Source organism: Hyla sarda, chromosome 2 (assembly GCF_029499605.1).
Source record: "Hyla sarda isolate aHylSar1 chromosome 2, aHylSar1.hap1, whole genome shotgun sequence".
NCBI lineage: Eukaryota > Metazoa > Chordata > Amphibia > Anura > Hylidae > Hyla > Hyla sarda.
The window spans coordinates 72996822-73012261 of record NC_079190.1 but is presented as its reverse complement, the minus strand read 5'-3'; the positions used below and the strand labels follow the sequence as shown (position 1 = coordinate 73012261).

Below are 15440 nucleotides of genomic sequence, written 5' to 3'. Positions count from 1 at the left end.
TCTTTCCACTGTGGGGGATCACACCTGGAACCTGGCGCCTAGAACTCCAGACTCTTGGGAAGTCCGGCCTGATCTTTCCCGGTCGCCAAAGATCAGGAACCTTAGGACTTCTTCTTAGTACTGGAGGAATGGTGTACTGGGATAGTACAAAAGCGTTGTACATGGCAACCTGTACCAAGTAGACCGCAACTTTTTTGTACCATGCCCGTCTTTTCCGCATGGCGTTATATGGCTTAAGGACTTGATCTGAGAGATCAACTCCCCCCATATACCGATTGTAGTCCAGAATACAATCGGGCTTGAGGACCGGTCCCACGGTACCTCGCACAGGGACAGGGGTGCTGCCGTTCCCATGAATAGTGGTGAGAATGAGGACATCCCTCTTATCCTTATACTTCACCAACAACAGGTTATCATGGGTCAGGGCACGGGACTCACCCTTGGGGATAGGCGTCTGGACCAAATTTAGAGGGAGGCCTCTCTGGTTCTTCCGCATGGTCCCACAAGCGGACGTGGATCTGGCGAAAAGGGATTTGAACAGAGGGATGCTGGTATAAAAGTTATCCATGTATACGTGGAAACCCTTATCCAGCAATGGGTGCACAAGGTCCCAAACGAGTTTCCTGCTAACACCCAGAGTGGGGGGACATTCTGGGAGTTCAATACGGGAATATCGTCCCTCATACACTATAAACTTGTGTAAAGTGTACCCGGAGGTACTCTCGCAAAGTTTATAGAGCTTCACGCCATACCGCGCCCGCTTCGATGGAATATACTGGTGGAAGATGAGTCTCCCCTTAAAACTGATGACAGAGACTCATCTACCGAGAGGTCCCTGAGCGGTACATAGGCCTCCAAAAATTTGGCCCCAAAGTGATCGATGACCGGCCTCACTCTGTAAAGCCGGTCATGGGCGGGATCACCTCGGGGCGGACATGCCACATTATCTGCATAATGCAGGCATTTCCGAATGGCTTTGAACCGCCTCTGTGTCATCGCCATACTGTAAAGCGTGGTCTGATAGAGGACGTCCCCGCTCCAGTAATGCCGAGCACTTGTTTTTTTGTCCAGGCCCATATGCAGCGAGAGGCCCCAAAATGTCCTCATTTCCACTGCATTAATGGCGCGCCATTCATTGTGCCTGGCCAAAAGCGAATCGGGGTGGTGGGCAGTGAACTGCTGGGCATACAAGTTCGTTTGCTCCACCATGTGATTGACCAGGCTGTCACTGAAAAAAAACTTTAAAAAGTCCAGATCAGTGAAGCCAGCCGTGTCAATCCGGATTCCTGAGTCGCCAACAAACTCAGGAATCCGTGGCTGATAACCCTCTTGGGGGGCTCCAGACAGGGTCACCGGTGCACTTGTCTGGGGGGCCGGACTCCTATTACGAGCAGCATTGCCTCTCGTACTAGTGTTGGCCGCTGGGTCACTCTCATGGGGGGTGCGTGGCCTCGCCTGGCGGCGTCTCCGCCGCCGTACAGGGGACTCATCATCACTACTAGATGATGAGGAGGGCGAGGAAGAACACAAAAATGTAGGATCTTCCTTGTCCTCACTGGCTGATTCAGAGTCGGAGGCTAAAAAAGTGTAAGCCTCTGCTGCCGAAAATGCCCGGCGGGCCATCGCCTTTTTTCTACGGTGGCGCAGGGGGGGCAGTGGCGGAAGGGAGGGGGTGTGTGCAGGGGGGGGTGGGAGAGTATGTAGTGTGTGGTGCTTGGTGTAAAAGTGTAATAACAGTAATAGAAAAAAAAAAGCTGCGGCCAAAAAGAAGGGGTGGTGCACGCAGCTCCCTGAACCCCTAATAGGACCCGGGGTAAGGGATCAGACCCTAATAGGACCCTGGGGGACCTATTAGGGGGTCGGGGGGGGGGGACTTTTTTTTTAAACTTTTTTTTCCTTATGAACTCCTACCTGTCCCTGCAATCTGCTGTCCCTATTCTAAGGCTCCTGAGGGGGATCCACGGTCTTCTCCTCACTGCTGCTCCCGCTGACTGAACACAGAGAGCGGGTGCATCAGCGGGAAGGGACCGTTAACCCCTCCTCTGCCGCACTTCTATTGTCTGGACGATCGCCAGCCAATAGTAGCGTTGCTGGGGAGGTGACAGTATTGTCACCTCTCCCCAGCAACGACAGGTGATTGGCGGTGTATCGTACACCGCCGATCACCATCTAGTTCCGGTTCATCGGGTCACCGCTGACCCGAATGACCGGAATCACCGCAGATCGCCCGCGCGATTTCGCGGATGATCTGCGGCGATCGCCAACATGTGGGGTTCCCGGGACCCCCCTCGGCGTTTGCCTCGGACGCCTGCTGAACGATTTAAGCAGGCGTCCGGTTTCGCAACCCGCCCGGGGGGCGCGGCGGGATGCGAAATTCCCACGGACGTTTGAGTGCGTGCCTGGTGCTTAAGACCCAGGGCGCAGGGACGTACTCATACGTGCTTGGTCCTTAAGGGGTTAAGTACCAAGGGGGGAGCCTAGGTTTAGCCATTCTATCTCCTATTATGCAGAACCTCCGTACCCACTTGCATACACCTGCCCTTTTTGATTGACAGCCAGTAGATTGTGCTCTATTTTACTTCTCTTTGTTCAAAGAAGACTATGAGGGGAATTCTTCAAGCTGTTTAGAACGTTTTTTTTTATTATCTAAAATTGTTGCACATAGGCCCAGATTTATCAAAGAATGTCTACGGTAGAGCTATTTTCCCACGTTTATTTGGGTGATGGGTTTGACTAGCATGCATCTTATTTATCAAGAAGGTGCAGCAGGATGATGAATTTTGCGCAGCTCTTCTGTGGTGGGAAAAGCTCTACCGCATACAATTTTTCTAGACACTTGTGAGGGAGGGAAGTAAACACTTTCCCGGGTCCTGAATTTGGAAGGTTAGGTGTTTTTACTTACTTTCAGAGAGCTGCCGGGTCATTTTTACTTGCATTTTAGATGCTACAATCAAATTTGATTGCGGTGTCTAAGGGGTTAAAGCCGGGCATCACCATGATCGATGAGGTCTGGCATTAGAGATGGGTCCTGGTGGCAGATAGCTACCAGGACCACCCAGCTATGACCTGCACTCAGCTCCTGGGCGCATATCATAGAAGGGGAGTGGGACGCTGTTGTCCACAAGAGGTTAAAGGTTGAATTGCGGAAGGTAGAAATTATTCTCACGTCTACTGGTAGGTGGTGTAGCTTTGCGCCTAAAAAAGTACCTTTGCGCACAAAATAGTGACTTTTGACAAAAGACGCAAATGATAAATACGTGACCACTGCATGGTCAAATAGAAAAAGTTCTATGGGTAGGCAAAAAGAGTGAAACTGTCTATATCAAAAGTCGCATAAAAGTCGCTAAATATGCTGGTTACGCCTGAACTGCACCAAAACATAGACGAAAAGAATTATCTAAAAGCAATGATAAATCTCCCCCATAAAGTCTCAGCCACGTCCCCTGCTACTTTTGTGCGACTTTTGCTATAGATCATATCTGAAAGTGAACTACCATTTGCAGTGCCTTAGATTAGTTTTATGCAGTGGGACAGGATTCATTATCTGCGACATTTCTCTGAAAGTCACTAAAAAGTCGCAGTGCCGTGGTTTACACGGAAACTCACACCATGTATCATCAGCCCTGGCATGCAGTCTATACTAATAGCATGGGCGTAGGAGCTAGTAAATTCATCAAGCAGCGTGCGACATTTGATGAATTGGGCATGAAAAATTCAAAAACAAATAGGATGAAAAGGAGAGCAGAATTGATGAATACCCCTCTATGTTGCTGCTTATGTGCTGCCTGGAGTTTGAGGTGTTTGTGCAAGATTTCAATGGAGAGGAATATAGGAGAAGACAATCTTGTGTCTGTGAAATGAAACAAGGTGGGCATATGCAAGTAGGCACATAGGTGGTGAATAAGAGGAATTGGGAGGGCTAACCCTGGGCTCTTGCCAAGTTGGGGATCTTCTCATGGGCACTTAAGCCTCATTTTACAAAAAGTTTTATATCTTTGCACTGGAAAGGACTATGGAGATTTTAAAAAAAATAATAATAAAATGCACCGAAATACTGATGAGAAGCCCTGTTTATCCATGGACAAATTTGACTCTTGCTTAACTGCTGACAATTCCACTTAAAAATATGTTTGGGTCTCAATTGAGAGAGCAAGTTCACTGTATTATGTTTATTGCTCCCTTACAAACAGAAGCTTATTTAACAACATGTGCTGGTGTGTACCAATAGCTTCTACCACAACCTTTGTATGTGTACACACTGTTAGTATTAGCACTGATAAAACCTTGACAATTTACTTTTTACTTTGTTGCACTTAATATGGTTCCTTTTGTCTATGTGTACTCCAGCATGTTGTTCCGTATTTGTATAATCATCCAGCTTTTGTTTCCTCTATGCGTCTACATTCTGTAATTACAATATGGCTGTTCTCCCTCCGTCTGTTGTGACGTGCAGTCTGTTCATCTGAAGCTATTCAATCCACCACCAACCTGATAACCATATATTTGTGGCAGATTTGTCTTTGTTAATTCATGTGTACAGTACACATTATGTGTCTGTTGCTCTTTCAGTGCTGATCAATTAGCTTACGCTTATGAGTTTATTGTATTGATTCTAGGAAGCTTTGATGTTTTGTTGTGGTTTGGTTTATCTCAGAATCCTTGCGTTAGCGTTTCTAGGAAACAAGCGTTGATGATGTTAAAACATTGGCTTATGTTTGGTACCAATCTTTCAGGAAACAATTGGGACACTGTATACTCTGGCCCTGCAAGAGAACATGTGTGTGACCACCTGAGCCCTGGCTGCTCCTATAGGATCCGTGTTTCCTGCGCTAGTGAAGGTGGACAAAGCATGGTATGAATACCTGAATTTACTTCGTTAAAATGGATTCCCCCCCCCCCCCTTTGTTTTTCCAAATAATGTGCTGGGGTGGGGGAGGTTATGGGGAGAAAAACATACTTACCTAGCCCCGGTCCCCCACAGTTCTTCGTTACCTCCATTCGGTCCCACAATCTTCTCTCTTTTATACTGCTTCCAAAACTAGTACTTGGAGCAGGACCCGCCGACTCACTGTGTCCTATCTGATTGTGTCCAGTGATTGGCTGAGCTGGCAGGTCCTGCTCTAAGAGCTTGTCTCAGAAACAGGAAGAGAGAGGATCAGGGGACCAGATGGAGGCAAACAGGAGCTACGGAACATTTGTGTTAGGCTGAATTATGTTTTTTAGGCTGAATAACCCATTTACTTCCCTCATTTATAGAAATGAAATGGATGCACTTTGCTCACTTGTTTTGGTTGCAAATGCTCCCGATTCTGTGGGCTGTACCAGTGCCTTCTCTACAGTCCACCAAAGACTATCCCTTGATATAGGGAAAGTAAAGCGACACCCTGAGCATAACATGTACACTGTGTTATGTATAGAGTCTAAGCACAAAATGTAATACCCAGGGATTCAAAGAACACCAAATAAAAAATCCCTGTATCGTTCAACACCCCACTGGACCTGCAAAAAGTATACCACCATGTATCTGTTAAGCACAGAGTGTTCCTTTAAGCTATGCCTATGATGAGGCACATGTCTACTATATAGATGCCCCTGTCTAGAGTACTAGAATCTGTTGTCAGCCATATTACAAGTAATTTGCTACTACATAATCTTTTCATTAATTAGGGGAAAAGTTAAGGCTGCAAACCCCAAGTGTAAGCAAGCAGAAAGTTTAACTTTTCTTCTTTTCCATTAAATGTTTTTATTGTGTTTACAAATAAAATCCCACCGGCCGAATGACCAAGACAAACTTTGACCCTAATCTATTTATACCTCACTGTTGTAACATACTTCTCGTGGGATTGGATTTATCCAAACCAAAGCAACAGTGGAGCCTTAACGGGGTTATCCAGCAACTGTGGGGTAGGGGGTCCAAAACTGCGGGGGACCTGAGCAGGACACTGGAGGCATCACTGGGGTGCTGGAGGTAAGGTAAGGTTTTTTATACCCCACACAATGACCATACTTTTGAAATCCACCCCAACCCCATCCCCCCAGCCGCTGGATAACTGGATAACCCCTTTAAAGGGTCTACCCAGGAATCGAAAAACAGATAATTTCTTTCAAAGACCACTCCCTGTCTGTCTCCAGGTTGTGTGTGCTGTTGCAGCATTGAAGTGAATAGAGCCAAGTTGTAATACCACACCCAAAGTGGAGACACACAGGGAACGGTCTTTGAAAGAAAATAGGTCTGTTTTTCGATTCCTGGACAACACCTTTAATGTGTCCAGACGAGTTGTTACTTGACAAATATATTATGTAGCTGCACGTTATGCAGGGTTTTTGATTTTTGTATCATATATATAATTTATTTATTTTTTTGTCAGTTTGATCTGTAGTAATGTAATAAGCTATTACTTACTAGTATTTTTGTTTTTTGTTTTGTAACTTTTCAAGGTTTCCGACATCTTGACAGTTCCAACCCCAGCTGTTATACCTGGACCTTGCCAACCACCAAGACTTCAAGGCAGACCACGGGCAAGAGAAGTCCAACTACGATGGGGTAATCTTAGCAGCACAAAAATTTGACTTTAATTATAAACCAAAAGTTATAATATTATATTATATAGTATAGAATTCTTTGGAAGGAATATATCTTACATAAATAAGTTGTTTTAGAGACTGTTGTTTAATAATTAATGTTTATGCCTTTTTAATATCGATCTTTTCTAATAGTAATAGGTCAAATGTCTTGGAAATATATCCTATTTTGTTCTCTTAATTCTAAAGCCATATGAACATATTAATGTGCTATCAGGTAAAGTACTTCAAGGCTAACTATTATATCTACAGCTCCCCCATCAGTAGATGGTGGATCTCTAGTCACCTGCTACAGCCTCGAGATGTGTACTGGTGAATGTGAACAGAGAGAGGTATACCAAGGAAATGAGGTAGAGCACACAGTTTGTGGTCTTCATCCAGGAAAAGCTTACAGCTTTAGGATACGTGCAGCAAACAAAGCTGGGGTATGTGTGTTTTGCATTATACCATCTTCTTTAGTTGTGATTTTGCATCTGATTCTGAGAATTTGTGATGTTGATTATCCTGATCATTACTTGTAATGTAGAGTCTGGGATTTCTGTATAGATTGTACCTGACATTTAAAAGAAACTTTTGACATGTCAGAAGTTTCGATCAGTCTGGGTTTCGGTGTGTGACTCCCACCGATCAGGAGAGCAGGCTGGAATATGGGTATTACTCTCAGCGAACTTTGCCTCACTGATCCATTATAATTCCATGGGGCAACGAGACAAAGATAGCTGAGAGCCAGGGGAGTAAAGCGCGCTGGTGCAAGCTTATCCCTACCCATTTGCCTGATCGATCGGTGTTGGTTTAGCACTGTAAACCCAACCAATCAAAACGTTTACCATGTCAAAAGATAATTTTAAATCACAGTGACACTGTAACATTCTATTGAAGGATCTTTTTATTCTGACTACTTAGTTTAAATCCCTTATCCTACAGTAAATATCTATAGAATGTAGAACACAGAGAACTTGTGCAATTGGCCCACTCTTCTTTCTGTACCTAACTTCATCTTTGCAGCCAGGTTCTGCAGAGATCAAAGGCACAGCAGGGTGACATGGGACCCCAGTTTTCCATGGTAATATCTCATAAAAAGCCTATTACTTTATGAGATTATAAGAAATTGGAGGTGATAAAATAGGGAGACAAAGTCAGTGTACTCTTCCCTTCCCTTGACATATATAAATGGTTCTGGGTTCTGGGCTCAGATTTATTATTGTTTCCTTTAAAGATTGTTATGTCTGTTGTTTACATACTTCTTAATGCGTTGTGATAATTTTTCATAAACTATTTTTTGTATTTACTCTTTAGTTTGGACCATTATCCGAAAAGTGTGAAATAATCACAGCGCCAGGACCCCCAGATCAGTGTAAACCACCTCATATAACCTGCAAATCTGCAACATGTGCCCTTATACACTGGGAGGTAAGAGTATAAGTTACTTGTGCAGTCAAAATATTGTAGCATTGCATTTGGTTTACACTAAAATAAACCAATAAAATTACCGTAATGCTTTACACTGTGCGAGCTTGACCCATTAGGGATATTTAAGAGGAGAAAAATACTTGAACCCAGATTTGTGGTTTATCTGCATGTAAAACAGCGGCCTTGGGACCTAAATGCATTTCTGACACTTAGTGATCACTATCTAACAAAACAATGAACCCTTTGACTTTGCTTATCATTATTATTTTACTATATATTGTGGTTTTTGTAAGCTCCCCATTCTCACATTTTTAACTAAGTGCAAGCTGTGGATCCATCCAAGCTATCACCAAGCCTGCATGTCTAAAACACTGGCCTAAGACAGCAGCCCCTGAAGCCTTTTTACCTGTATGTACTCCCAGGAAGGAATGTGCTTCTGATCCCACCATCTTTACAATTTAAACATACCTTGATTATAGTTTCCTCTGTTTTCAGCTATTAAACATCAATAAACACATTTTTTAATAAACCAGAACAATATGTCATTGTATCCTGTGGGTATATCACCACATTCTTATATGTGCAGCTTTAAGTGCTGCAGTTTCTATTTCAGTCAGCAGGAAAATAATGCCATACATGTCAGTCTATAGTTTGCCGAAGCACTCCAGGGATACACCTAGGCAGTTTATCTCCGTTTTAAAGGAGATGTCCGATGCTCACTTTTCTTATTTTATCCGTTCCGGGCTGAAAAATAAAAGAAAACAAATTTTCTCTTACCTGCCTACGCTCCCCCGGTGCTCCGATACAGGTGTTCGGTCCCCGGGCTGTATTCTTCTTACTTCCTGTTAGCCCGGCACGTCACACAGAGCTTCAACCTATCACCGGCCGCAGCGATGTCCCGCCTCAGCCAGTGATAGGCTGAAGCTCCGGGCTAACAGGAAGTAAGAAGAATACAGCCCGGGGACCGAACGCCTGTACCGGAGCACCGGGGTAGCGTAGGCAGGCAACAGAAAGCTTATTTTCTTTTTTTTTGCAGCCCGGAACGGATACAATAAGAAAAGTGAGCAGCGGACATCTCCTTTAACAAAAGACCAGGCTGTTCAAATACAACATGCCCCCATAAACATTAGACTCTTGCCCAGTCACAACAAAGGCCAGACAAATGTTATTTCTGGCCTCCATTCAGGTGGTATATGGCAATAGATGGGAGGGCCAAAGCAGAGCTTTTGCACCAGGGAACATATGTCTTTATCTAAACCCCCGGGTTGCCTCGGCCGCTGTCCTGCAAAGCACCTTCCTCACGACTCTTTACATCCAATGTCATTTTGGGCAGCAGAATAAAAGCTCTATTTTTCTACAAGGGACTACTAACATACAAGCATTATTAACATTTTTAGTCTCCGTCAGAACGCCAAAGTGAAACTGCTGCTGGATGTCTCTCTTTCCAAACACATGTATGCTCTGTAGAGTCAGGCAATACCTATCTACCCCAATCCATCTAGCTCGGGCAGAACGGGCCCCTGCAGACTTATGTACCTTTGTGGTCCTCGGCTGCAGCCATCGCTGTTTACTAAATAAAAATACTAAATCCTTAATGCCCTAGGAAAGCTCCTGGAGCTGTAATGCTAATCTGGCCCTGGCTATAGCTTTGACGAGTACAAGAAGTATATTCATTTATCTGTTTTTAACCTTTTTTGGTGAACAGCATATGCAGATATCATATGTGGTAGCCACAAATAGCATCCTGACAAATGGAGAGGAAGGAGTTAAGACACTCACAGTTCTTATCTTCTCTGCTCCTGTCAGTGCAGCCACCTTTTTTACTCCTCTGTCCTCTAACCAGAGAAGACTATACACCAGTGGCCAGCCTGTATGATACCTCTCCTTCTGTCAGTGTCACTGCCCCTTCCCTGTCTAATGTTAACTGTCCATGAGACTTTTAAGGTTTCATACTGTTGCCTTGTAGTGCTGGGAAGAGAGGTGGTGGAACCAGGTGGGTGTTTATGTCCCTGGACCTTTGTGGGTAATTTTATGTGTTTGCTTTTCTGTACAATTTGTAAAACTGGTCACTGTATTCTTTAAGGTATTTTAATAACTTATTTGGAGTTGACTACACACAAGATACTATGAGGGAGATTTATCAAAACCTGTCCAGAGGAAAAGTTACCCAGTTGCCCATAGCAACCAATCAGCTTGCTTCTTTTATTATTAACATGGTGTCTGCAAAATGAAAGGAGCGATCTGATTGGTTGCTATGGGCAACTGGGCATCTTTTCCTTTGCACAGGTTTTGATAAATCTCCCCCTAAGTGATGTTCCTTTTCTCATAGATTAATTTAATATCTTTTTTTTCCCCCACAGGCCCCAAATAATAATGGTGCAGACATCACTGAATACCGGGTGGAGTGGGGAGGCATGGAAGGCTGCATGCAAATTTGCTATTGTGGACCTGGCTTTAGTTACGAGATAAAGGGCCTTTCACCAGCAATAGTTTACTACTGCAGGGTTCAGGCAAGTTTATGTATATTTATCAGGTCTTTCATCTCTAGACCACTACCAAGGTCTGCCCTGGCACTGCTACCATGGTTTATATTCTTCTATGATTTATTCTCATGATTGCAGGCTGTGAATGTTGCTGGCACAGGCATTTTCAGTGAAGTAGTCGCATGTTTGACTCCTGCTTCTGTACCGGCAGCCGTGACAAACCTTTGGGGAATGAAGGAAGAGGAAATAGAGAGCCCGCATTATTCTCCCTCCACCTGCCTTGCTATACAGTGGGAGAAGCCGTGTGACCACGGCTCAGAGATTACTGGCTACAGTATAGACTATGGAGACAAGCAGACCATCACCATAGGAAAGACGTCAAGCTACATTATTGAAATGTTACAGCCAGACACCACATACAGGTATAGAACCAATATTTTTGTACAATAATTCCTTCCTAATACCTTGTTCTCATGGATACCTTTTCAAAGTGTCTCATAAATAGACCCCTCTTTGTTGATCTAGAGAGAGAAAAAAAAACCTTTACTGCCTGTTTTACCATAGGGGTATAAAATCCTTCCAAACGCCAAATATCAGAATCAAGAAATGTAGTACACAGGCCCCTTTTGAATCAGCCGTCACACCATCATGTGGCAGGGTGTTGCTGCTCTTACAGTAATATAATAATGGCTCTGCACTCACTTTATTATGTTGTGGGTCCCCAGGTGGACAGGTTCTTCAACCCACTGTCCAATTGTTGTACAACTCCAAAAAAAAAAACATGGCCCTGATTAACCGAGAGTGGAGTGAAGGTTTCTTTTGTGAGTTTAAATTCCACTGTATTTACTAAGGTTTCCCTACATTTTGCACTTTCCCCTACATTTTGCTTTTTGTACACATGCTCTGATCTGTAGGGTTTTTATCAGCTGACTTCCACCACATTTTCTGTGGAAACCTTAGTAAATATGTAGTTTTTTTGTGAAAATGTCAGGAACATGCCCCTTTTATGTGAGCACGCCCCCTTTTCTTGACAACCACGCCCTTTTTCAGGTTTTCTCAGTAAAATGGAGAGTGAGTCAGGGTTTTTTCATTTCAGAATTCTGGTGCAATGAGACAGAATCTGTCGCACAACCCGACAAAGCATGTCGGGTTTACAATAGTAAATCAGGGCCCATGTGTATGATGAAAAAAGTTTAAGTTTTTAATAAAATTTTCAATAAATGCAAGAAGTGTATCAAACGTATTGTAACAATTACAAGGGTTGCAGTATTATAAACAGTCCAGACACTCATTAAACGGACTCCAGACTGCTTGGGATTGACTGCCGATTGAGCTTCAGAAAGGTCTATTACAGGCCAAAACATCTCAGTTATGTACTTATGGCTGTTTACTCTTAATTCGTATTTGGACGTTAACAACATTTGTTTATGGTTTTTCTCCCTTGCAATTGTTTGCAATAAGTTTGACACACTGAAAACTGAAAAAAATACACTTGTTGTGCTGTGCATTTGCTTCTAAAGTAAAGAATCCTCGTCTGTGATGATGGTGAAACCTTCTTTACTTTTGGATGTCCCCTTGTCATGGTTACAGGCCTAAGTATAGAAAGATCACTAGAAAGCTTTCTGTAGTTTGTTATATAAAGCCTGTTAGCAGCATTTTATAGTAGAATTTTAAATAAATTGTACTGTTATTGCTGCTTAGTAATGTGTAATATTCACATATCTGTCATTGTTGTCATTGTATACTGACACGCAGTATATGTTTTTGTTTGCTTTTTACTAGAATACGGGTTCAAGCCCTAAATAGTCTGGGAGCAGGTCCTTTCAGCCACTCTGTAAAATTGAAAACCAAACCCCTTCCTCCAGAGCCCCCACGTCTGGAATGTGCTGTGTATAGTCACCAGAGCCTTAAGCTGAAATGGGGAGATGGTGCGTCCAAAGCTCTCCCTACAGACTCCATCCAGTATCACCTTCAGATGGAGGACAAAAGTGAAAGGTAAGGAGATGCCTGTTGTGATTTCATGAGTGCTACTACCTTTTTACTTTTATTAGAAAAAAGAAAATATCTGAGCCAAGCTTATTGCGATTCCTTATTCCGTTTTGTCGTCTCTAATGTGACTGATATCATTATCTTATTAAAAAATCTAGGTATACTTTAGTATTTAAGCTAGCCATATGTATCTGTCAATGGCTTTAGAAGGAATCTGCCCAAATGTTAAATAATATTCTGATCTCCTGGAGATAAAAGGTGCAAGGCGGCCACCGTTCTGCCTCTTCTGACTTTTAATAAAATAACACAGATACGCATTTGAGCCAAACATATCTTAAATAAATTTCATAAAACCTATTATACTAAGTCCCCTGCTTGCATATGCCATTAAATATGTATAGAAGTGATTACTCGACTGGTATTTCACTGGTGGACGCAGTGATCACGTATCTTGCAGCTCTTGATCTTGATAAATCAGTTCTGAATGTTTGGACTTGATTCTGGTTTTCGCTATATTGAAACATACATTTACATGCTACTAATTCTGCTACTTTTTTCTTCACCTCCCTAGGTTCATATCTTTATACAGAGGACCTTGTCATACGTATAAGGTACAAAGATTAATAGAGTCCACTTCATACAAATTTCGCATTCAGGCTTGCAATGAAGCTGGAGAGGGACCCTTCTCCCCAGAATATGTTTTCACAACCCCTAAATCCCTCCCTCCTGCGCTGAAAGGTAAGTGAGGCTGTTTATGCATGGTTAATATCTAAGTGCATTTTTTAATGTCAGAATAGATTGGAAATCCATTTTTTTCTTGAAAAACTATTGCTACTTTGTTCTGCATTTGTTTACTTACCAGCTCCACGGATAGACCAAATCAATGATCACACTTGTGAAGTCATCTGGGAGTCCCTCCCTACAATGAAGGGAGATCCAGTCATCTACATTCTACAAATTATGGTTGGAAAAGACTCTGATTTTAAACAGGTATGAAAAGAAATGTAATTATTTAAAACAAATCCAGATTGTATAATATGTAAGAAACCTGCAAGTGCAGAAATCAAAGGCAATGACTTAAAGATCCTGGTCCTCAATGGAAAATTTGCAACATAGCCCCTATTTACATGTGCTATGTATAATAACAGTGATCTATTCTTTGACAGATGATCCTTTGGGCCCTTTAAGCACAGATGCCCTGTTGCAACTGCTATTTAAGGTTTTAAGGGTTCAAAGCAGAGTAAAAGAATTTCCTACAATTTTGTTGTTGAAGAGTGCAACTCCTTAACATAGCCTGCTGTCCTGCTACTTCTGACAAACAGCACAATGCTCCTGGCTGTGAAGGCTCTCTTCTCTCAATGTACAAGGCAATAAGATAGATGGAGAGGGAAGCACATCTGGGAGAAAGACAAATCACAGAGAATCCATCACACACGCTAATGCTAGAAGTCTGACCAATAAAATTGACAAACTAGCATTGATAATGTCTGAAAACAATTATGACTAAGTGAGAAAAATGGAGATATGAAGGCTGGGGAAGCCCAAGGCCTCAACTTTGTTTCCATGTCTTCCATGGATCTGTAATTGTTATAACCTGCCTTTTAGGTTTTAGCAATAGAGTGCTGATAACATAAATCAATGTAATACAACAGAATTACATTGATCTATATGGCTTATAATAGGCCCCCAAAAATGTCTAAACTATTTAATTATTACTTAATTACCATTAAAAACTGAAGCCCATGGCACAAAAAATAAACCGCAACGCAGCTCCGTAGGGTGTTATAGGGGTCAGAACACTGCAGTGAACAGATTTTTATTTTATTTTTTCAAGTTTTCTATTGTTTTTTAACCATAAAACATAAATTATCCAAGTTTGGTATAGTTGGAATCATAGGTAGTAAAAGGAAGCCCTAGAGTGTGGATTAAGTGATTTTCAGTGAGGAAAATGGCAATTGGCTTTCACCTCATAAGGGTTTTTTTTTTTTTTTTGCCTCCCTCTGGATCAATACAGTATGTATATAGGTTGAACTTGATGCATGTTTGTCTTTTTTCAACCTTGTAAACTATGTTATTTTTTAGTACAGCAAGGGGGTGGTTGAGACCCAGTGAATCTCACATTCACATAAATCAGAAACTAGGAGCAGGTTGCAAACTGCATTTCAGGGGGTGCAAAAATAAATAAAGGAGTGCGCCCTGAAACTTGGGAGACAAAATCTATAATTATGGGGCTCTGCCAGAAAAGTTAGTTAAAGCTCCATAACATAGTTAAAAAAAAATTCTGGACTAAAATGTTTTCTTAATCCCTGTTATTTATATCACTAACAATCAACCTTTCTCTCGTATTTGAAGCAGATTTTTATTCGAAACACATCATTAAATCTGAGCTGTACAGATATCGGGAGCTGTCTTTTATTAGCTTATACATGGGAAATCTGTATAGGTACAAAAACACAGCAGAGCTTCTCATGGGATGGGATGTCTCTACTAGAGTATGTAGGGTATAAAAGAGGGGCAGTTTCGCTCACCTTTAGTGGTTTTGTATCAGACACAACCACCTATTATAGTCTGAAATGACGGTGCAGCCATCCGAGTGTCTGTTTTCAAGAAATCCTCATCAATGAGACATGGCATTGGAAGCAAAAAAAATGAGTCCGGGGCTTGTTGGCGCGAACGGTCTTGAAAGGAATCTTGATACGTGGAAATCTGTATCTTTATTAATTAGCCAGTAAACAGACACGTTTCGAGACTATAGTAGTCTCTTTTTCAATGTTAAAAGGCTTATTCACATAATAAAACAGCACACAATTTTAATATAAAAGGGCGCTAAAAAGTAAAAGTTTTTTTTTTTGGAAAAAGAGAGAGAATTGTTATATATAATAATGAACCCTACTATTGCTGATTAGACCTGTATGTCTCAAGTGGTACCAGAGGGTTATGGATAAAAACTCTATAGGGCCGGGTATGTTATAGTAT

The 15440-nt window shown here is 42.3% G+C and overlaps 1 protein-coding gene across 7 annotated transcripts in view; it reads left to right on the top strand.

The window, feature by feature from the left end:
• Positions 1–15440, top strand: part of FNDC3A (fibronectin type III domain containing 3A) — a 316088-nt gene that overhangs the window by 287462 nt on the left and 13186 nt on the right. For all 7 annotated transcript variants that reach the window (XM_056562070.1, XM_056562071.1, XM_056562069.1 and 4 more), the window contains 9 exons: positions 4734–4852; positions 6439–6544; positions 6835–7007; positions 7879–7992; positions 10353–10502; positions 10614–10897; positions 12258–12470; positions 13036–13202; positions 13327–13454. In XM_056562070.1, the coding sequence (XP_056418045.1) occupies positions 4734–4852; positions 6439–6544; positions 6835–7007; positions 7879–7992; positions 10353–10502; positions 10614–10897; positions 12258–12470; positions 13036–13202; positions 13327–13454 (1454 nt within the window). The remainder of the gene's footprint in view (positions 1–4733; positions 4853–6438; positions 6545–6834; positions 7008–7878; positions 7993–10352; positions 10503–10613; positions 10898–12257; positions 12471–13035; positions 13203–13326; positions 13455–15440) is intronic.